Consider the following 25,523-nt stretch of genomic DNA (forward strand, 5'->3'; position numbering starts at 1 on the left):
CTTCTAATTGTATTCTGTACACACCTGTTTTCATCTTAAATTATTATCAGCAGTTGCACAATTTCTCATTATATAGTACCATACATTCTTATTCAATCACCCGCTATAATATCCTGTCCTTCCTTAATGATCATTCATTAATGTAGACACATTCTTGCACAGCTTAATTTCGTACGTATTTCATGCTTGTCCGCTTCATACGCATTTTCCGGCGTTTCTTTATCCACATTTCGCGATTTCCTGTGCCTCCCCTTTTAAATGCTACATTTTAATTTGATGTTATTAAAATGTTGCGCGAAAGAGAATAATTTTCATGCTTCACTTCATTACACTTAAACGGAAATAATGGTTAATAAATTAAAACACTGTACTTTATCAGTGTGGCAGGCGAAAGTGAAGTGTTTTAAAAAAATTGTTGGCTTTAAATTTATGCGCACAATTTGTGTTTTGAAAGTAATAAAAACTGGATTTACTAAAATAATGTTAAACTTATATTAATAAAAAATTGCCAAAGTTGTCATCACAGATAATTTAGATTCCTTGTTTTATTCCCCTTACAAAAAAGATGTAGGTGAACTCTCAGTTCAGAAACGCAGTAGCACTAAGCTATAAGTGATGATGCCTCTTTTGAAATCATCGCCGGTGATTAGCTAAAAGTAGCAGCGTTTCAAGAGGTATTCAGAGACCTCACTGTACACATAAGATATATAAGCCTTTAGCTTTCTTAGTTCACAAAATTCATGGCATTAATTGCTAGCAAAGAACTTTGGGCAAATGAAGCAATAATGTCTTCGATATACGCAGAAAAAAATCTTCTTCTGTATATGAGTGCGTCCAAGAGAGTCTCTTTAAGATTGTTCGAAATTCAAAATTTGCTAAATCTGCTTATTTACGAGTACATATTCGCTAAGGCAGAGAAATTTCTTCTCGCTAATGTTTGTGAAATGATGAATGTAATTTTGCCAACCAGAGTGCGAGTTTTAGAAATAAGTTTCTACGAATTTTAAAAAGTTTTAAATAGTAGTTACCTAGTAAATTTTTTACCTTCCGTAGGGTATATTAAGTTTGCCACGAAGTTTGTAAAAGCCAGAAGGAAACGTTGGAGATCTTTTAACATATATATGTATAATAAATAAATGTTCAGCATGACAAGTTGAGTAGATTTAACCATATTCGTCTGTGCATCTGTTTAACTATACAAGTATAAACGCAAACTTGTCCCTTAGTTTTTGACATATCGAGCTGAAATTTTGCACACACCTTATTCCTCCCAAGAAGCTGCTCATTTATCGGAACCGTCGTTATCGCTCTACTATAGCGAATAGCTGCCATACAAACTGATCGATCAAAACTATATCTTTGTATTGAAAACTCTTTTTTATAACAAGGTGTCTGCACAAAATTCGGTATAGATTCTTATCTAAGACAATGCTACAAGCTCCGATAGATCGGACCAATATAGCATATAGCTGCCATACAAACTTAACGATCAAAATAAACATAAAGACCTTTTTATACCTTTTTATGCTATAAGACATGCCTGAATATGCCTGTAAAGTGTACAATAGCTTCGGTGCAGCCGAAGTTAATGCTTTTTTTCAGCTTTATAAATTCACAGAGACACGTGTCTAATACTATTTTATCTGGAAATTACGAACATGCAATGAGTGATGTTTATTTGCTGCAACATCAAAATATCAACGTCTGCATTAGCTTTGCTTATTATGAATTTTAAATTAACATCAACATTAAACACATTTGCACACACATACATATATCCTATGCGCTTGAATTCGCATGGAGTAACGGTTTAGTTGTAGTGTGGGCAAATATTTGTTTATTTGCATATTTTCGATTACCGCTTTATAATGTGCGAGAATTAACAAGTTGCGTATGTTCAAGTGTACGCGTGTGTGTGTGTGTATTAATTAATGCATTTATTATTTTAGTAATTTATTTTGAATAACATATTAGATATGTAATTGTAATATTTTGTGTGTAGTGGTGAATTGGCAGGTGTAAAAGTGTGGAAATTAATTATTTTTTTGTAAATTCTAACCACAAAATATTGACTGACATATTAATAATGTTTATTTTTATATTATTAGAAGCGCGAAAATTAAAAAAATAATAATAATTTGATTCAAATTAAAATAAAATAAATTCAATTAAATTTAAATATGCAAAAAAAAAAATTCAATCAGCTTCCTCATTCGCATAATAAATGCGCTAACTCAAAATAAAATTTATATACACACTCTCCGCTAACATAGTGGATATACCATCAAACGTCAGCGTGTACTTAGAATAACGAGTATACGCAAACATATACATATCTACATTCTTGAGTGCTTTGCTAATCATAAAAGTGCTTTTCGCATCAAATCCACCATCGTAAAAGTTAAAAACAAACAAATGTTCTTTTAATAGCTTTTCATGTGCGAGTATAGATTTGATCAAAGATTTACGCTGCTGATTTGTTGTAGCTTCTAGAGCAAGCGCAGCTTAACTGACTTAGCGATAAAGCAAAAACGAAAAAAAATAAAGAATTTATAGAAAAATCATGAAAATTTAGCGCCGCATACTTGTAGCTTAATCCGCTTTAGTTTGAGGGCAGCGATAGCAGTAAGTGCGCTTGTGGAGCGGAAAAGGATTTTCGCTTCGCAAATTTCTAACTGTTATACGACACCATGGCAGCGTGGCGCATTGCAACAAATTGCCATAATACTTTTATTGGATTTTAATGCAATTTATGTGCATGAAATTTCACTTGGTGCAAGTGTAAAGACTTTAAAGTAGCAAAACTTATGTGTTATAGTGGAATATTCTTGAGTACAAAGCATTGAATTTTAGGCAGTGTGCGCTTGCCAAGGAAATATTTTTTCTGCATATTGCATTTCATATTTTAAGAAATCCAAAGCTAAGTACAAAGTGAAACGCTGAGCGAAATAATGCGTAAAAATTGGAGAAGTGGAGAAGAACGAATTATATCGAATAATAAAACCAATTAAGTGAAAAGCATAACTTTTTTCTTGAGCATATAGCTCCAACCTTTCTCTACCTTGATTTGTATTATTTATACTACCGTTAAATAAATGATATTTTTTTGGCTTTCCCCTGTTAAATCACTTTAGATACATACCCTGCAAACTTTCTTCTGTTGTGACTTGTATGATCTGTTAGAAATATTAAGTTTCCCTATAACTAGAGCCAATTGTATACGAAAGTTGTCCCTATTAAAACCTAGAGTTACCACTAGTAACGTCCTATGAACTATAAGACCAATATACTTGTATGTATGAAAGAGCATACGAAAGGTATTATATATTAGTTTTTCCTTGTTATCAGAAAGTAAGTAAAGAATTTTTCGACGACTTTTGGGTCTGAGTAACCGAAACAAACTCAAATTTTTATGCGCTCAAGAACTTCCAACGCAGAAATAATCCTCAGAGTATTTGGGGGAATATTTTCTGCCGCTTCAATAAAAACAAAAACATTATTTACAGCAATAATCTTTGCTTCCACTGCGTTCTCAGCATTAACATTATACTGAACACCAAATTGTGAGTTTCATATTGCCATAAACTCATCATTTATGAAGTATATGAATCTCAAAACGAAAAAAAGAAGGTATCAACACAACCAACGGGTTCTACTAGCTAAAGGTTCAACATTTTACGTCTACATATATGTATGTTAATAATGAGAATTTTAAAATTTCGCGAGTTTGGAGGGCCAATTGTCAAAACTTTTTTTGATTATAATGCTATACATTAGGGTGGAGCGAAAAAATTTTTTTTTTTGCTTAGCCTGGGGGTAAAATCTGTAGATTTAAAATAAGGAAAATTTTTGGCAAAAAAAAAATTTGTTTAATGCCTAGAGGCGGCGCACTCAGCTTTAAAGTAAAATTTAGAGTTAAAATTTTTATTTCGTAAAATTTTTTTATAAGTGTTATAGAAGCTGTGGGAGTCCTCTTTCTGGCCAATTAAAATTTATCAACTTAAAAATTTTTTTGGTCATTATTGGAGTTTTAAAAAAGTCTTAAATGACCACATGCTTTCCTTAAGCGTCAAAATAAATTTTGAGGTATATTCTATATAAACGTGAAGAGTTTAAACTAAAAACTATTTTTTTTTGTCCAACAAAAATTTTAACTCGAAATTTACTTAGTCGGCGCCTTTAGATGTTAAAAAAAAATTTATTTCGTCGTAAAATTTTCTTTTTTTATAATCTACAGATTTTACCCCCAGGCTAAGCAAAAAAAAAATTTTCCCCTCCACCCTAATATACATACATACATGCCCCTGAAGTACGATACAATGTACAGCTGTATTCAATGCTTAATTTGTCTGCAGCAGCCGCTAAAGTTGGACATGTTTTTATGAGCTTGGCGATTTTCGTTTGTTAAAAGCTCACACGTTGTTACTTGTTCGCAAATTCTTCGCTAAAAACAATGCTGCAACGAAGCTCAGCTTCCATATTCGTCAGATTGAGCTCCGTGTAACTTTTTCCTATTTCCAAAATTTTAGAGAACCTTAAAGGGCCATCGTCTTACAAGATAGATGAAAATCGCTGCAAGAGCTAAAGGTTATCGCAAAAATCGAGCTTGAGAAGTGTTTTGATGATTGGCAGAAGCGCTGGCATTAGTGCATAATAACGAATGACAACATTAATATAGTCGAATTAACAATTTTATTTTTTTCTAAAAAACAAAACTTCTGTTGTTTCTTAACACATTTTGTGTATAAAAAAAACTTCGACTACATCCGCAGAGAACTTCAATTCTTATGAAGTAGTAAGCTCAAACACATTACTGTTTTTTGCTTCTAAACCCTATTCGTTCTGATCTCTTTGCTTACTTAAACATCTGGCCTAACTGTGATTTTTGTTTTTCGTAATTTTGGCCTGGGAAGTCCAGAACGGAACTTCCGTCGTCAAACTGCATTTGGAGCTTGAAGTTTTTGTGCTTTTCCGCATACGCCACAGATCGCAAAAATATAGCAAAGGATGTTAATGAATTAATAATTAATTAGCATTATCTGAAGATAGCCCCTATAAGAGCATTTACGCTCATATGTTAAACAGTCTGAACTCATCCACCAATAAGTAAGGAAAGGTTATTAAGTTCACATATTCGATACTCGGTATCTGGGAGCTTGAATAGTTTCGATCCGACTTGGACAATTTTTGGTCATAAAGGTGGGTAGGTGTGCCAAACATATTTAGCCTGAGCGAATTTGGTTATTATAGCTTGGATGCTTTAGGAGATATAAACATTAAATTTATTAGAGGGCGGGGCCACACCGATTTTTAAAAATTTTTTCAATCGTAGATGCTTCTCCCTAATGCGATTCGTTATACTTAATAGCAGCCTCGTATCTTATTGTGGAGCTTAGTTATGGTACTTTATATGTTTTAGATTAATGGCGTTTTGTGCGCCTTACAACGGTCCGCTTCCGAATACAAACTCTTTTTGGGTGCCAAGGAACATGTGCATCGAGGTATCTCAATTTTTACTCAAGTTATCGCTTACACAGACGGACGGACGGGCAGACAATCACTCGGAATTCAACTCGTCTCGTCATCTTGATCATGTATATAGATATATATATATAATTCTATATTTCTTGTCGCATGGTGTAAAATAAGATACAAGTCAAAATTATTAAGAAAATAAACGCATAAACAAAAAATATAATTAAACAAACAGTTTTACTTCGTATTGTATTGTGCACCTGAAGGCAGTAAGTAAGTAAGTAATGCAATTTAATAAAATAAAATTAAAGAAAATTGCAAGCAATCATAGAGTCTAAAGGAACACAAAGATGTCCCTATGAATTACTGGATCATTTTCAAAGAGTATTGCTAAGAGGGGAAATTAAATTCAAAATTAAATTTAATAAACTTGATGGACAGTTGAAGAAAAATAGAAAACAGAGGCATCCAATAGAAATATGTGCATAAAAATCTGCATAAAATATGCAACAATACAAAAAGTTGATACATACACGCATGCATACACACACTCACTAATACATGCATACATATATATTAAATAACCGGCGGACATTACGCAAGTGCGGCAAGCAAGTTTGCAACAATGTTGTTAGGAAGCGAGTGAGTGGCTTTTTGTTGCATGTTCACAATATTTGCGACTCAATAAATGCAATGTTCATTGTTAATAAATGTATGCAACAACAAACACAAATGCAGCCGGAAGGCAAACTTGCGTCATCAATAGCGGTATACTATACATGCTTACACATACATACATATATATATGCATATAAACTTGCAACATAACTATGTAGCATGCCATAACAATAATATTGTAGATAACAACAGCAACAGCAATAACAAGTTTGGTACAACTTTATCTAATTGTGCAGGGGACCAGCAAGAAAATAATGTTTTGTGAAATAAATTATTGCCATGGTCCATGGATGCCGTGGACAAATGGGGCAAAGTGCATAAATTTAGAATGTTTTAATATACAAACATAAATAGTTTTGTGTGTTTGGGTACATTTTATGTGTCCGGCTAATGCATTAGTGGATACTGTGGCACTACTGACCAAATGGTACCACTAAAAATTGAAGTGCAGCCTTCATTTAGAATAAGTTTATACTTATATACTCGCATTAGGACGTTTAAAGGCGCTGATCCTTCTACAATACCAAAGTTCTTATGGCGTCAAGGAACATATATACAAATTTTCATCAAGATATCTTATTATTTGCTCAAGTTACAGCTATATATCTATTGCGATTAGTTTTAGGTGATACAAACAACCGTTAGGCGAACAAAACTATTATACTCTGTAGCAACATGTTGCAAGAGTATAAAAACAAAGATTTTCGCATACGGTGGGTGCGGGTTCGCAATCAGGCTCTTTTAATTTGAGCGTTTTAGATGCGAGTTGACATGCATTTTAGTAACTAACTGTGCTAAGTTTTTATTGTAATTTTTTAATTTTTGTATCATAAATGAATTTTAATTACTACTAATGAAAGGCCCCAAAATCGTTTAAACTTTTTATACTGTTTATGTATTGAAATATCGAATTTCACCGATTGACGGTGTCATGCACCGTTTTTAGTAATTTCAAACAAAACCATGATATGATTACTCAGATTTTTTGCATGAATCAAATTTTCTGAAAAAACTCCTCTGACCTTTTGAAATACATTAAATAATTTTTCTCAGAAATAACTAAATAAACATACAGATTTATATATTAGTGCAATGAGAGCTAGATTGAGAAAGTAACCAGTTGCTAACCTTTGCTTTATTACATTTAGCGCACTATCTGCATATAAACAATGATTAATTTGTGTTGCAGATATACAGACGCAAATGTATGTATATACTCTGTGTGTGCATACAAATAATAATATAGTAAATAAATGTAATATATAAATTTCAAATTCTTATTAAACAAGCATAAAGCACAACCGTATTAATTATAGAGCTAAATATTTTGTTATCTGTTGAAAGTATTTGTTTGCATGTGTGAGTGTGCGTGATTACTTGGAAAATTTTTATTTGATTGATATTTAATTAATATTATTTTATTTTTGCTTAGTATCTACGTCATAACTGCATTGCTGCGATTTTTCAATGATCTATCATCTCAATAGAAAGTCACAATTCAGTTTAATGAAACAATTCGCTTGGTTTGGGTGTTGCGATATAACGGTATTGAATAAAAGCGGCGAAAGATATTTATTTACATTTCTAAAGCATAAGGAATTCTAGTTTTTTAATATTACGATTTTGTTCTTCAAATGTATCGTGTGAAATGCATTCTAGTGTTATTATTAGAAATTAAATTACGGGGGTGGGCGTGTGTAATCTCGTATATTTTTGTGACGACACTTTTTAAAGACACTAAAAGTATGACATTTGTGGATTTTGTATAAAATTTCCGGAAAGAAATATTAAACAAGAAAAACCGTTAACTTCGGTTTCGTCGAAGTTATAATACCCTTCACAAATGCAAAAGATTCCTTCCACGATTTTGATCGGTCAGTTTGTATGGCAGCTACAGTGTCAGGCAAAACTAAAACATGAAATTTACCATATTACCATTTAGCTGCATATAATTTATTTACTGTTATAAAATTATGTTTTGATCCATGATGCCATTAATTTGATGGATCTAAACTACTCCATGACCTGAGAAATATCGCCAGACTATTACTTGGATTCATCAGAGATAAGTACACTCCCCCATTTTCTAATACTCCAGTTAGTGTGAGCTTTTGCAAATTCAAGATGTGCTTTTCGATTTTTGTGCGAAATGCATGGCACTTCTGCATGTTATGAAGTTATTTTCTACAGATCGTCGCTGGATGGACCTTCACGAAATATTCAAGCCCAATTCGCTCTGGATTGATCTAGCTGATATAAAGGGATCCCTGTTTATGCAGCACACTACTATCATATCCTCACGCCTAGTACTTTTACGTGGTCTGCCACCTCCATGAATTGGGCTTAGGGAGCCCGAAGAACGAAAACGACTTATAATTCTTGAGGCAATGCTGTGATTAATTGTGAACTTTTTCGAAATTACTGATTCGTCGTTTTCAAAATCGCTAGTAATTTTTTCCCTAAATAGCGCTGAATACTTATTACGCAACATTTCACAATTATTATTTTTATTACGAAGCAACACCATCGGTTAATCACAAATGACTAATCTAATTGTATTAAAATTACTTCAACACACTCTTCAAACAACGGTTTATAATTAGAGATGGAATTTTAACGGGACTTGTTGAAATTAAGGTCAATGAATAAGTAATTATAGTCTAGTGCTTTAGTTTTGTCGCAGCAAATATACATATTATGCGAAATTTTTGTATGTCAAAATCTTATTTGTAATAAAAAGAAGTTAAGCTTGATAAATTTTTGTTTAAACATATAATCCTATTATATTCCTAAAAAATTAAAAGTTTGGCAAAACTTTTACATTTTGTTTTTAACTAAATGTGGCAAGATGTACTTCGTGCTTTAGTTTTGTCCGACACTGTATATGCTATAGTGATCCGATCTAAAGAATTTTTTCGCAGCTTGTATTGTCTTGTCTTGGACCATTACCCATGCTAAATTCCGATATTTTATCTTTCCAAATGAAAAAGTTGTCCGTACAAGCCCTCGATTCCGATCGTTCAGTTTGTATGGCCACTATATGCTAGTGGTTCGATATGGAATGTTCTTAAACATGACCAGCTTCTTGAGGAGAAAAGAACGTGTACACAATTCATCCGGCTGAGGGACTAAATCGGCTCAGTTCGTCATGGTATAGGATAGGAATATACGTAGTATATGAGGGTTTGGGAAATTCTAAGACAAATACCACATATTTTCGACATTAAGCTATAATATGTCCAATATTATCCGTTCTGTACTTTTGTTAAGATATGTTACATATTGACATATACGGTATTACGGTATTAGGTATATGAGAGATAGGGATAGTATTGAACCGCTCTTATCCATTTTTGCCATTACCACAGAAAAAGATGATCTCTGAGTTTCATTAAGGTACTTCACATATCATCTCCAATATATGCGGATAACTTCAACTTGATGTTTTAAAATCCAGATATTAGTTATATGGCGGATATGGCAAGTTTTCACCCGATTTTATCCATTTTATGCAGAAAAATACATTGTTATAAGAAAAACACGCTCTTTAAATTTCATTAAGATAAATCACATATTGACCGATATTTGCGATATAAAGTTGCGGGAGTTCGAAAATCTGTCTATTAGGTATATGGGGACTAAGGGCATTATTGATCCAATGCAACCCATTTTTGGCAGATGGACATATTAATATTAGATAAAGATTCTCTCTGAGCTTCTATAATATATTTCACAGATTGACAGACACTTTCGATAAAATAATCGCCATAAGAACTGGAGTCCATATATTCGATACCTGGTGGCTTGAAAAGTTTTGGTTCGATTTGGATAGTTTTGGGTCTTAAGCTGGCACACTTTAAAGCCAATATTCGTGCAAAGTTTTATCTTGATGCATTAATTGTTGCTTAATTTGTTTACTGGAAAGTGAAAGAATCACATGGATTTTAAAATTATGTTATACTTGTATGAGAAGTAGGAGTGGTTGTAGTCCGATATCGTCCATTTTCACAGTGCGACATAAGAATGTCAGAATGCGAGTACCCTACTGAATTTGGCTGAAATCGGTCGGGCAGGTCCCGAGACATGAGTTTTCACCTATATGTAGGCGTTGTCATGCCTATCGTCCAATTTTGACAACGGCTCCTTTAAAGCAATCTCGTACCACTCTCGGCGGACGGACGAACGGACGGACAGACAGACATCCGGATTTCAACTCACCACGTTATCCTGCTCGTTTATATACCATGTATATAACCCTATATCTATCCCGATTAGTTTCAGGTGATACAAACAACCGTTAGGTGAACAAAACTATTATACTCTGTAGCAACATGTTGCAAGAGTATAACAACTTACTTTATAACTTCCTATTTGGATACTTTCTAACTGTATATTTGGCAATGTCAAATATAATTGAACTCTGTGTGTGTTCGGCAAGCGATTTAGCAAAACTATTTGGACAGCACTCGTATGCTTTATAAATCATTGGAGAAGTGCAAGCAAGAGCAAATATCAACAACTACAAGCGATTGGCGATGTTCGTAGGCGTGTTATTGCTGTGCTTTGCTTTTGTTCACACAAAATTGTCGACACAGCGACGCATTGAAAACATCACAACATCCGCCAATATATTTCTGGTTAGCAGTTGAGTGTTGGCAAAATTACAATACACACACACCTACATACATACCATGAACTCTGTAAACCTCTGTAAATGTAAATATGCGAGTGTTAGTGTTGTAAGGAAGGCCGAATACCCTGGAAAACGGCTGTCCAAACAAAGACCGCCCACACACACATACCTATATATCACTTACATTGTTGAGCCAAATAACGGGGAGTTAAATCATAACAACAACAATGTGTTAAATGAGAATTTATCGCCGGCAACGGTGTTAAAGCAACGAAGATGTGCAGACAATAGCCAATAATGTTGCTGATGGCTCTGTGGAATATGGTAATAAATGGAGTATTACAATGACGCGTGGCAAATTATATATATGCACGAGTATACGAATGTGGTCTAGAAATGGACAGAAGATAAACCAGATATGTCTCTAAGATAAAAATCCACGTCAAACAAAGGATATTCAAGTAGCAGTATTCAATTCGCAAGCGCTTGGAAAGTGGCGAATCGAACACATAAGTGGTTCAAATCAGAAAGATTGGTGTAAGCAAATAAAAATGAAGCAACTACCAGCTCAACCGACTTCGTTAGGTATTCTCTCATGTATTGAATTCTACGAGATAATCTCTTTCTGTCCTAGAAAGTTTAGAGCTATACCTATAGGAGCCAAATGCAAGGATCTGAAAGATATACATTAAGATACTATTGTTATGTACCAGCTTAGTTATCAGAAACCCAAACCAACAATAAATTGGTTTTTCATTGGACTCCAATTTAGTAAAGGACTCTATGACCTTTAGACCTTTGATAAAACACTTTTTGAAAAGAGATGCTTTTCTCTACTTGAATTACAGCTCTATTAAGCTATTCAGATGAAAACCATAAATGAATCTCAGTTTTATCTTCTAACAGTTAGCGTTTTGTGGGAAACTTAGAAAAAAAAACTGTAATTAATTTAATCATTAGGAAAAAAAGTTTCTTCGTAAATATTTTTGTGATACAAACTGAGTTTCTATTGTTATCAATTATGTTTACTCAACCTCAAAATCAAAATAATGATTTTGCATTTCTCGAAATTTGCATAACCTCCCAAAAGAACTTGACAACGGCTCGACCGATTTGGATGAAATTCGGTATATGGGTGTTTTAATATCCAAGAAATAAATTTTATTGAGAATCCATATTAACTTTCGAATTATTTTGCATTAATTGGAATATTTTCGCAATAAAACTTGATAATGACGCCTATACTAAGACAAACATATTTTATATTATGTAAGCAAACTGGTATGCTTTTTCAGTAAATAAATTGGTTTCGGGGTACCTTAAGTGAGTAAAAACGCTGGTTTTTCTTAGATTTGTAGGTAAACCTACAATATCAAACCTTTATATGTAGTTTTGCACTAAAGAGTTTAATGGCCGAAAAAGTCATGCAATTTTTAGTCGCTTCTCAGTGGCCATAACAATGGGTTGCAACACAGAGCAATAAAAAAGCAATTACTCTCATTTTTATATCCTTCCTAAAGGAAAAACATATATTTTCCGCACTTGTAGCCACCACGCTCTTATAATTGAAACTTTTCCTCCTCCGTACTCATATCTTCTGTAGAACTTCATTCTTTCAACAATTCATTTTCGCCTTGTCTTTTTTTTTGTAGGTGGGCCCATTATCATGGCATGCAATGTACAACCACAACAACAGCAACAGCAGCAAGGCGAACAGCACAACTCATTAAGGCAACAATGTATTAGGCCACAGCAAGAGCAACAACAACAAGCACCATCATCATCACTGCAAGAAGACCATCAAGAGCAAGAACAATCTCAGCGAGAGCAACCACAACAGCAGCAGCAAGCAATAGAGCAGCACCAAGCTACGGCAGAATGGCAGCAATTGCCGCAGCAGCAGGAACAAGAGTCGGCGATGCAACTGCAACAGCAACAACAACAACAGCCAACTACCAGCTGGCGTTGCTCGTTGCAAGCAACAATTAATTGGTTGCATCGTCCGACTACAAGCGTCACGTTGATGTTGCAATTGCTGTTGTTGCTATCGATAAATACAGCGGCACGTGGCGAAGGCAATGTCGGTGAGTAGCAAAGCAATTTATTCCTTTTCTACCCTCTATAGTGTGGAGCCACGGAGAGATTGTAAACTAAGCGCTCGAAAATATGCTTCTTTGACTCATATATGTATACAGAACTACGCACACTTGCACTCACATATTGCCGAGTATCCAGTTATTGCATTGCCAGTCAAAGTACAAAACCATGTGTTGAAATTCCCTCACCATTATTGGAACTGTGTAGTTCCTCTACTGCGGGGCGTCTAAATTACACTGGTGCCACTTGATGGCCGAAATTACTAACCGCACTGGTTTGGTTTTGACTTTGCCTTTTGCTATTTGCGAAATTAATTTGCTACAACAAATATGTGTACAGTATATACACGGTTTATGTGTGCTTGTAAAGCACTATTGTTGCATTATAGTACCTTGTGGCTTATTACTAACAGTTGGTTAGGAATTTGGTCGTAAGCCTCAGTGTGCACAAAGAATAGTTTGTGGTTTGTAAAATATAGAATATACCTGGGCCGTATTGAAAATTTGGTTTTAATTACAAGGTGAACTCATTTGTGATGTTCTAGAACGGAAATGAAAAATCTAAGCCAAGCACCGAGCATATAAGAATATTCGAAAAACACCAGGTTTACGTAAGCTTTTCGAAACAAATATAACAAGTTTTTACCATATTTGTGGGCTTAATTTAGAAAATGTAATATAAAAACAAGAGCTATGCCGAGCACAGAAAATGTATAAGACACTTGTGGGGTTAAGTGAAGAATTTAAAAAAATGAAAAACATTACGTAAAGTGACGTTACGTCATGTTAATTTGCGTTAAGATAAGTTACGTTATGTTAAATTACGTTAAGTAAAGCTACGTTTTGTTAAATTACGTTAAGTTAAGTTATGTTATGTTACGTAAAGTGAGACTGAATCATGTTAAGTTACGTTATGTTAAGCTGCGTTAAATTAAATTAATTTGCGTTAAGTTAACTTATGTTATGTTAAGTAAAGTGACGTTAAGTCATGTCAAGTTACGTTATTTTCAGTTAACTTAACGTAACTTAACATGTCATGTTATGTTACCTTACGTTATATTAATTTACGCTTTGTTAATTTGAGTTAAGTTACATACATATGTTAAGTTTCATATTGAGAATGTAAATTCACGATAATCAGTCCGACAAAAAACAAAAAATGATTATTATCTCCAAGAAACACCCACAATACCCATGGAGAGAATAAGGTTGTGCATAAAAAGGTTTTGATTACACAAGAACGGACGATGAGCCGCCCTTAATCATTGTGGTAGTAGTTCGCTCTGACTTTGCTGGCTATTTTCTCGCCACCGTACTACCTGATAGGTTGCGAGAGCGCACAACAGAGCAGAAAGAATCCCAAGTTACGTCCTTATTAATTCTAGTACAAGTTTAGTTATATTATAATGTATACTTTTTGTCTATATTCGATATACTCGCATGTAATATTTAACGAACTTACCAGAATATTGATTTATAACAGCTTTTTTACTATTTGAACCATTATTGAGCCTGAAACATAAATTAAAATAAATTAATTATACCCATACCAAATAAAAATTGATTTTCTGAAGATATTTTAATCCTTAAGTTTTTGAAATATGTTTTCAAGATTTTCTATAAGCTTCAAGATCGTGCCAAAAATCTAAAGCTATTTATTATTTATACAAGAGTTTTGGAATTTGAGATAGCTATTGTTAGATGTAAGTAGTTATAAATTTGTGTCAGTTGAGTATAGTAACCAATTTACACTATTACGTAACATCACCGCGCCGAAATGTAGGCAAAGAAAAAATTTAAATAGCATACTTTTGCGCAATGATTCTAGAAAAGTGAAATTTTTCACACAATCTCCTTAGGAACGCATCTACTTCCGCCTTGTAATAAAATAATTAATTATAGTTAAATTAAATTACAAATAGCTACTGCTTTATTAAGACCCTCTTTCTACCATATCAAACAGTTACATAAAAGCTAATAATTCTTTGTAAATTTAAAATGAATACAATTTAATCAGCAAGTAATACAAAGAGTGATGTTTTTAGTTTTAAATGTAATTGGAAACCAGTTTACAGTTACTTACATAATTATGTTTACACAGCGAGTGACTGACACACATACCTATTTACAGTTAACAGAGCGTACGTAAATATCTCTGTTGTATAGTGGTACATAAATATTTCCTATAACCCACATGGCAAACGACGGTGCTCCTCCACATGTACGCGAGCTCATAGAAATGGAATTACAATTACAATTGATCAAATAACAACCGGACTGGGTCCTGCATTCAATTTAACTACATTATAATGCCATTTCAACTAAGTTCATGCGCCGAATGCACGTAGGAGCCACAGCAAGTGGGTAGTGAAAAGTCTGTAGGGAGCGTTGAAAGTTAGGTTAGGGTAGAAATACAAAATTAGAATAGGTCGGTGAATGTTAGAGAGGGGAGAAGATAATATGAAAACATAATATGTACGTGATGTATATGCAATGGATGGTGAATAACAGACAGGGAGTGCACATACTGTGGCCATAACGGTATAAATGAATGGTGGTAACAAACAGAATAGGTAAATCAAATGAGGTGCGGCGGTGCGGTGTGGTGTGGTGAAGCCCAACATAGCAGACTATTTGATTTACGATTCAACCGAAGACTGCCGTGGCGGTGAGCAGTAACTCGTGCAGACCTATGTAGCATTATGTAAGTATCTGTGTGGATGGAATCAGGTCAAATGTGGCATAACAATTTAATGAGCTTCCGAAAAATTTCCCATGGCGTAAATTAAAATTATATGAGCGTTGAGAAATGATTGTAGGTGCATAGATTATTTGATGAAAGTGTGTTTTGGAATTTATATGAGTGAGAGCAAATTAACTATGCATACTTTTAAGGAGATTTTTTTAAATGACAGCAAAATTAATTAAAAACAAGAAACAACGTTAACTTCGGTTGAACCGGAGCTATAATACGTTTCACAAATGCAAAAGAACTTACAAGAACTTTGATCGGTTAGTTTGAATGGCAGCTATATGCTATAGGGACTCAAGCTGAGAATTTTCTTCGGAAAGTGCACTATTGCCAATAACCCGTGCTAAATTTCATGACGATATCTCGTCAAATGAAAAGGTTTTCCACACAAGCACTTGAATCCGATCGTTCAGTTTGTATGGCAGATATGATATAGTTGTGCAATGTCGGCCGTTCCGACAAATGAGCAGCTTCTTGGACAGAAAAGGACGAGTGCAAAATTTCAGATCGATATCTCAAAAATCTAAAAATGAGATACTAGACGTATATACAAACAGGCAAACGGACATGCATATGGACATGGGTAAATCAAAGTGCAGACGTGTGTCTAGCTAATCATTTATATATATTTTTATAGGCTCTTCGACGTTTCCTTCAGGATATTTCAAACTTCATGGCAAACTTAATATACCCTGTATCATTCGCCATAGAGGGAAACAGGTAGTAAACTCTTTGCCAGGTCCGGACTATAAAGTAGGTACACAAAACTGTGTCACTATCGATGTGTGTGGCTTGATGGAACACAATTCCACTCCTATTGGTCAACGCTAGCCGATTCTGGGTGAAGGAAGCATCTTTTAAATGGTTCAACTATTGACAGTACAGCTCCGATTTAGAAGAGCAACTCATAGTAGTTGATAACCTGCCAATACCCCCAAAAACATAGCATAACCTTTCTGACCGTCAATCCTGGCTTGTTCACCGTTTTCACCGGTTCACAGCGATTCGACTGTTTTTGCTTGACATTGTCGAAAGTGATCCACTTTTCATGACCAGTAATCATAGCAGCGATTCGCGGATGCAATTCGATCCATGAGCTTGTTTTGCGTTAACTCGGGTGTCATTGCCATACAACGAGCTTCTATTTTAGCCAGCTTAATTTAAATTGTTCCAAATGGGTTTTTAGGCAATGTTAAGCTTCGACTGGCGTTATAGAACTTGGTCTATTCTTGACATCAAAATTATCGGAAGGGAATCAATGAAATAAAAATAGATTGGCTATCACAGTATTAAGACCATAAACACCATCCGCATTTTCATCTACATGGCTTGCGCACTTACGCCTTGATTGAGAAAAACTGCAAAATATGGCGTATTTTCTCTTTAGTGTTATTGACTGTATTGCTTTAACAGGGAATTTCTCCACTAAGGAAGAATGATAGCACTATTGCGCATGAGTCAGAAGATATGTTAGCGCAGGGTTGCACCACAAGTGCTGTCTATTAGTTTGTTCGATACGCTGGGTTGTAACGCTTGGCAAATCGAAAGCAGCTATTCTTAATATTTACAATTACAAATGTTAGGAAAATGCGTTCGTTTTTTGGAAACTATAAATAATATGTTTCAAACACTTCGATATTATTATATATGAACTTTTAATATTAATTGAGAATTTTCAGAGTGCCTGTATTTATTTCCGAGCAAACACGTTTTAATTAAATTGCCAAGTACTTCTAAAGTTCATAAAAATATACATAATATGTGCATGTGTAAATATATATGTTTATATATGAAACGAAAAGTTCAAACTACTGTTTTAATAATTACAAACACACTTTGGTTTTCATCATTGAAATGCAGCAACTTCACTTTTTGCTTTTTGGTAAAACCGAAATTTTTTCATTAATCATGGCTGCCCGCATGGCCTTTGTGCCACACATGGTTGTAAAGCTGTACAAATTAAATACAACTGCAAGGAAGTGAAATTTTCAACTACTGCAATGCATCAATTATACAAATGCAAACACACTACAAATATACAGAACAGATAGTACACACAAGCAATGCAGTTGAACTTTCAAAGAGACTCACACACACGCAAGCTTGGGCGAAGAAACGTTTGAGCTGTCAGGCACGTGTGTAACGAGTATGTTTAAAGCAAGCATATTTAAAAATGCATATGCCAGGCCATATGTAAATGTGCTATATATACATACATACGCATACTTTATAAATACAAATAAATATATGCATAACTGTCTGCAGCCTAGTTTCAGGCAAACTTTAAATGTACTAACGAACTTGCATATGTGTTAGTATATGTAACAGCATGTATATATGTATACATGTGTATTTTATTAATATATGTCCATTTATATATGTATGTGTGCATGTGTGTGCATAAGTACAGTTGAATTCAGTCTGGTGGCCCACAATTGGAGAGCGTTTATAAACTTGTTAAAAGTACATTTGCTGTCATTGCCATTTGCCGTTGCATGTTGCACTTGCTGGTGTGGCTATCATTAAGTCACACACACGCACGCATATATATATAGAAACACGCACATGAAGACTATATCCTCAATATGTTGGCGACTGTGTATGTGTGTGCGCCAAAATAGTGTTCTTTTTTTAATTTTTATACATTGAAACTTATTTCTAAACACATATACATATATATATAAATATATAATTATGTATTTGTGAATCTCTTTGTGAACTCATGATTTTCTGGCTTTTATTTGCATATTGCTTTTTCTATACGTGTCACTGCATTTGTGCCAATTGTGCACCCACAAGTGCAAATGAGAAACTTTCCGAGTAAATTTGAAAATTGTTCATGAGTTGCGTAAATTTTTGGTAAAACTTCCACATTACCATGAAAATTGAGATGCACTTACGAGGTGTGTTCAAAAGATAATGGAAAATTTTGATTTTTTGAAAATATTACTTATTTGAAAGAGTCTCCATTCGATATTACGCACTTCTGCCAGCGCTTTTACCAATCTTCGAAACACTTCTCAAACTCGATTTTTGGGATAACCCCTGGCTCTTGCAGCGATTTTCATCTATTCTTGTAAAACAACTGCGCTCTAAGATTCTTCTTACTATTAATCAATGTAGTTGTAAACACTGTTCTAAGATCCAAAATACATTACGCAACACTATTCACTCATACGCTTTTGAGAGAGCAAGAGAGTATCATAAAAACATATGCTAAGCAAAAAACCATGACTACTATTGAGTGATATCAAAATATTATAGAAACAGAAAAATAATGGAATTATTTGATATTCTGAAAATCTTATTGCGAATTTTCACATTTACGATGGCAATTTCAATTGGATATCAAATTTTGAATATGACCATAAGCTATGAAAATATGTCCAAATTGACGACCATATTTCAGCAAAAAAAAATTAACATATGAGTTTTCAACACAGATTTGAGGTAGTTGCATATATGTTTGTATTTATATGATGCAACATGCATGTGCTTATACAAAAAGAAGCAATACAAGGTTTATTGAACACCCTGCGGGCAAGTGGCAATATACAGAAACATATACATATAACTATATATATACGTATGTATGTGTTTAAACGTGTGTGTGAGTTGGCAGTAGATAACATTTGTATCAATTTCAGATTCATTTCCTCCTTCGCAGACACACTTGCATACTCACATATGCATACTCACATATGCATATGGATATTAATATATGTATGTATATGTATATACAAACATGTAGTTACAAATATATTTTAGCGCGGCATGAGCCATTCACCCGAGGCGTTTTGCAATTTACACCGACACAAAACTGTTGCCTTCCGCTGGGCACAGTGACAATGTGACAGCAACAAATACATACATGTGCAATAGTTGCAACAGATATGCGCCGCTAAATGGGGCACCAAGTATGCAACAGTGTTCCAACTAACAAACGGATATCCTGTTGATGGGTAAACAGACAATATATGTATATATCTATATAAGGACACGGACACACATACATATATAATATAATATATGAATACACCTGTGTATTGGTGTGACATACTTAATTGTGACAGGAAACAATGCGCTGTTTGCAACAAGCGTGTAATTTTTTTTAAATTTCACACATTTTTTGCAAACCTAACATAAACACTAAAACATGTATGCATATAGGTTTCAAAATATGACAGTTATTTCTAGGCGTTTTTTTTGTAAGCATACACTCAGGCGCTTCCATAGCACACGTGTTGAATCAATAAATCCCAGGTTTACTGTCGACGCAATTTAACTGCAACAACACAGCTGCTGCCCGGCTGTGCTGACAGTTGATAGCGCCAACATGCTGCACATGCACACATGCATAATATATTTTATACCCTAAAACTTCATAGATCCTCTAAGTATATACATATGTACATACTTATGAAATGTAAATGTTCAGCATGACGAGCTAGACCGAATTAGCCATGTTCGTCTGTTTGTCAGTCAGTTCTTATATACGCAAACTAGTTCCTAGTTTTTGAGAAATCTCTCATATGTTAGAAACGCCGATATCGGGCGACTATAGCATATGTCATGCAAATTGATCGATGAAAATCAAGTTCTTCTATGGAAAACTTTTTTATCTCTTAATATAGCTACACAAAATTCGACATTATTTAAAGCAACGTTACAATCTTCGAACAAATTGTTCAGATCGCACCACTATAGCGTATAGCTGCCATACAAACGGACCGATTAAAATCAAGATGAAGATCTTTTAAGAGTATAAAAAAGATAAACATCGAAATGAAGAATTATTTATGCCTTTTTATGCTATAAAAAATACACCTGTGAAGGGTATTACAGCTTCTTATGATTCAAAGTTTTTTTCTATTGCCAACCGGTTTTGTCGGCTTTCTTTTTCACTGCTGTTTCATTTTTGCTCTTCTCCGGAACTTATTCTGCCCACTCGAGTGCGAATTAAAAACAAAAAAAAAAAAAAAAACCAAATAAAAAATAACAAAAACATTCAACTGCATAACTGTAATGCAGCTCACTAGTAGACATAACGGATATTATGCTAACGCACACACGCACCCGCTTGCACGTCACTTGCACATTTGTGCGCACGTTTGGCGCATTTCACACTAAACTAGCAGCGTTTCATTGCCAACCCGTCGCTGCCATGGCAACTGTTGCTTAATTCGGAAGCCCGCTCTTGTTTGCTTCGCTGAAGGCTGCATTGGTTTTGGCAGCTTTGCGCGCATAACACGCTCGCACACGCGCACACACACGTTGAGTTGCATTTCCATGACAACCATGACGCAGTGGCACAAAGGCAAAGGATATATGTTAAAACTGCTGCCATGTACCCAGCAGGAAAATATAGCTGAAAAATCACATCTCCAACCCTACAAATGCTTACTGAACTTATCAGAGCTCTGGCTTTCTGTTTTTCTTATCATACTTTTTTCTCTTCAAACCTAAAGCAGCAGTTTCTACTCAAAGAGCTACAAGTTTATCAAAAAGACTTTACGGTTAAAAGAGTGAGCAAGTGAGCCAAAATCACCGTGAGAGGATGAGAAATATTTATATTCAGCATTTACTCAATAACTGAGTGATTCTAAGTGCTAGATAGACTGTGTACAGATGAGACGGCTTCTTCAGCTCATTATATGTAACTTTTGGCGTGTCGTCGGAACACGAACCCCGCTGAACCAATGTGGCTTAAGACCACATTCTTTGCTGGTTCGGTAAAACGTATGAAATCGGAGATTTAGAATTCCAAAAAAAGGTCCTAAACTTTTGTGTTAAATTTGTAAACCGAGAAATCAAACAAAAAAAATTAATTTCTCCGAGTACATAATGGGTATATTTAATACATTAACTTGTATATTGAAAAATTAAAGCGACTAAAAATGAGCCCTTTGGGTATGAATTTCCATTTCAGTTGTAATGCAACGAGCTCCCAGCAGGGCACATAAGAAAGATTACACAAATCCATAATAACGCCACGTTATTCAATGTGAATCCACCGTTTGCCAAGTGGTACAAACAGCCAGGCAATTACACGTGTTTGACCGACATTCACAGACACATACATATGTATACTTGCTGATCTCTATATATACCATATACGAGTATAGATATGAATACCAATAAGCTTACTTTGTACATATGTAGATTTGAAGAGCAGGAAGCGTGCTAAATGCGAATCCCATAAATGTACCTCAAAATGATTCCACACTCACGCACACTTTAACACACACATACAAAGTAGCATACTCGTATATGAACTGGCATACATACGAGTATGTATGTTTATACGAAATACAAGTATACAAGTACTCTGCTTTTTTAAGTCTGGTTATGTATGTTTCAATTTTGCGCGCACGCGTGCATTGGTGTAACAATAACAACAACAAGCTTTGGATATCCATATGTGTTCTTGCTAAGTGCCGATTTCCGTGCAAACGCTCGCATGCAAAAACAACTCTAATGCGAACTTAACAGTAATTAAGTGGGTGCTCCGTTAGCGGGGTGGTAGAAGCGTAGATACTGGCTTGCACTTCAAAACGTTTCCTTGCAGGATTATTTAATTGCCAATTTAGATGAATTTATTTGATTAAACACAAAATAGTTTCATGAGATAAAATAACGTTTGTTTGAAATCATCTGTTTTAAACCAGTGCAGATGCTTTAGAAAATGATAAAAAGTGTAAATGATCATAGTAGGTTGAAACCCATTGGAAAAGAAAGTTATAATAACAAAACTGAAAGTAACAAGTAAGGAAGGGCTAAGTTCGGATGTAACCAAACATTTTATACTCTCGCAAAGTCAAATGGTATACTCGTTTGAGATTTCTTTGTGGATTGGCTGATATTTTCGGTAGAAGGTCAACTATAGGCACTGGGGTCCACATATTTAGTACTTAGGGGCTTGAACAGTTTTGGTTCGATTTAGACAATTTTTGGTCACAAGGTGGCATACTTTAAACGTATTATTCACGCAAAGTTTTATCCCGATATAATCATTGTTGCTTGATATGCATAGTGGAAAGTGAAAGAATCAGATGGAATTGAAAATGGTGTTATATGGGAAATAGGCGTGGTTGTAGTCCGATTTCGCCCATTTTCGCACTATAACATAGAAATATGGAAAGAACGTTATGCACCGAATTTGATGTAAATCGGTTAAGCAGATCCCAAGATATGGGTTTTCAGCTAAAAGTGGGCGGTGCCACGCCCACTATCTAATTTTGAACATGGTTCCTTTAAAATTATCTTATACCATCCCAGAGGTAATATTTAATGTCTCTGGCGTGTTTAGTACTTGATTTATCGCGCTTTTAGTAGTTTTTAACAGTACCGTTATATGGGGAGTGGGCGGAGTTGCCACCCGATTTCAACTATTTTCACACTGTAGGTTGAAGTTCTAAAAAAATTTTCCCTAATGTGATCCTGTGTACCAAATAACAGTCTTGTATCTTATTGCGGAACTTAGTTATGGCAATTTATTTGTTTTTGAATCATGGTGTTTTGTGGGCGTGGCAGTGTTCCGATTATGCTCATCTGCAATACCAACCGTCTCACGGTACCAACATGTCTACTAAGTTTCATAAAGATATCTCAATTTTTACTCAAGTCACAGCTTGCACGGACGGACAGACGGACGGACAGACAGATAGTCACCCGGATTTCAACTCGTCTCTTCATCCTGATCATTTATATATATATAACCCTATATCTAACTCGATTAGTTTTAGGTGATACAAACAACCGTTAGGTGAACAAAACTATTATACTCTGTAGCAACAGGTTGCGAGAGTATAAAAATAATATACGGGCGATGTGAGCTTTGCAAGAGTTGGGGAAGGAAGGTGGTTGAATTTTTAAGGGTTGAAAACGTTTTCTTTCGATTTTCCGATTATAAGGCAAAGTTGTAAGTGATGAAAGACCTACAACTTTGTAATGAAAATATCTACTTTTGTATTCACACCTTTTTCACATAACCTAAAATTTATGTGACAATTTCAAATATCCAAGTTTTTGGATTTTTCATAACCAACAAACAAATTTTGCTTGCACGAAATTTGGTGTAAATATTTAAACATTTTCAAACATTTATTTTTTTTTAATTTGGTGGCACTTATGTATGTTCGTTGTGTGTAAAAAAATATATATTTTTAAGAGAAGTTCTCTCAGAAAATCTAAAAAAGATTTCCACTATACGATTAAAACCTACTTTTTTGCATCTGATATTACGAAATAACAGGTAGATAAAATAAAAAACAAGGTTTGGTTCGTCTAGTGGGGTATTTTTTTTACATTTTCTGAGTCACAATAGAAGGGATCTGAGATCTGATTGGTCAGCAAAAACCAAATAAGTCTAGGAAAATCTAGTGAACTCTTAAGGATTCTGGCGGCATCAGGTATAGGAGTAGAAGGTAATGGAAAGCTAAAGAAGTTGAATCCTGGATCTCTAATACTGAGCCACCTTGGTCCTCTAGAACCTCTAGACTCAAGTAACTTAACTTAACGCTTACAACCAATCTAACAAATTTTCGCTTTTTCGTTTTGAATCTTGGATAAAGCAGACAGAGCTTCAAAATCACAGCGAAAATTTTCATGTTGAGTCAGAAAAAAGTATTGTGGAGCCAAACAAGCCAGCAGTGTATGTTTATTGCTCAAAATCTATGTACTCTAATGACTCTTTCTAATTGAAGAAGAATTGTGTTTTAGCCCATGTGGAGCTTTTTGTATTTAACTCGTATGACATTTCTACGCTTTGTCGAAATGCCATACGCAAAACATTTATTCAATTAAATATATGAAATGAAATGCTGCAACAATAGAAGCCAACACGTGACGGATGCTTTGCTTTGCTGCTAATAGATAAACTGAGAATTTAATTAAAAGGCAACCGCAATACTGCAGAAACCATAATAAACACAAAAATAATGCAATGTTCGCACACAAAAAAAAAATATTGTAATAATAACAAAAATAAAAATTGTGTGAAAGCAATGTGAGAAGCCAATGTGAGAAATACATACGTATGCACTTGCAATTACTAAATGCAATTTATTTTCTTTTGTAATTTCCAAGCATTGTGTGTTTGTTCATATTGTAGCGCTGACACAATTGCGGCAAATTCTACAATGACAACGGTAGATTTCATACGCCATATTATTAAAATATTTTTAAAGGTGTTTGTGGAGACTTTTTTTTACAGAAATGAATGCATATTGAGAGAGATTTCATTTAAATAGCACACCATATTGTTAGAGCAACAAAACACTGGTACTCTGTTAAAATTTCCTTTGAAAGCTTGAAGAGTCTGCCATGAAGAGCTGAATCGGAGGGATATATGAATAGTAACACTATATATATTCTTATAACGTAAATAATACTATTACAGAAGACTAAAGATGTGCTTTGAATTTGATAATAAAAACATTAATTAATTTAATTTTGTCAGCATACTCTTAACTAGTTTGATCATGCGCTCTGAGGGGTTGTGACACTACCTATAATGAGCTTAGCATCAAATATTTAACAGTTGGCAAGATAATAGTGATCGAAATAGCGGAATAAAACTCGATAGGCTGTACATTGTGAACCCGATGTTAGGCTTAATATATTTTATAGAAAATAGTTTTGCTTCTAGAGAGGTAATGGCACCAGCTTAGCGTGTGGCTTACAGTTATTTGATTCTTCTGTTGTCAAAGAAAATTGATTGTCGCACCCAAGGGCAAGCTTTTCTTTGGCCTTTTGTACAATATTCTGTCAATATCTTAGTTCTTATGAAGGAAAAAATGAGGCTTTTAAGGGCTATAAGAGTTTAAGCCTAACGAAAACTTAATCATTACCATAAGAAGTCCCAGAAAAGCCGTATAAAAAGAAAGGG

The 25,523-nt window shown here is 34.5% G+C and overlaps 1 protein-coding gene and 1 long non-coding RNA gene across 4 annotated transcripts in view; one reads left to right on the plus strand and one right to left on the minus strand.

Moving 5' to 3' along the window:
• The window catches only part of LOC118681609 (uncharacterized), a 147,495-nt gene that overhangs the window by 65,858 nt on the left and 56,114 nt on the right, over nt 1–25,523 (minus strand). Inside the window, exon 3 of the long non-coding RNA XR_004977348.2 lies at nt 14,345–14,394. This is a non-coding gene — a long non-coding RNA (uncharacterized lncRNA). The remainder of the gene's footprint in view (nt 1–14,344; nt 14,395–25,523) is intronic.
• IA-2 (tyrosine phosphatase IA-2) overlaps nt 1–25,523 on the plus strand; it is a 134,564-nt gene that overhangs the window by 46,021 nt on the left and 63,020 nt on the right. For 2 of the 3 annotated variants that reach the window (XM_036366842.2, XM_014247686.3), the window contains exon 2: nt 12,439–12,870. In XM_036366842.2, coding sequence (XP_036222735.2) covers nt 12,453–12,870 — 418 coding nt within the window. In that variant the 5' untranslated portion in view covers nt 12,439–12,452. Of the gene's footprint in view, nt 1–7,650; nt 7,699–12,438; nt 12,871–25,523 lie in introns of those variants that run through there. The other variant, XM_070107606.1, reaches the window with a different exon arrangement.

The sequence above is a fragment of the Bactrocera oleae genome, chromosome 3 (assembly GCF_042242935.1).
Source record: "Bactrocera oleae isolate idBacOlea1 chromosome 3, idBacOlea1, whole genome shotgun sequence".
In the NCBI taxonomy this organism is placed as follows: Eukaryota; Metazoa; Arthropoda; class Insecta; order Diptera; family Tephritidae; genus Bactrocera; species Bactrocera oleae.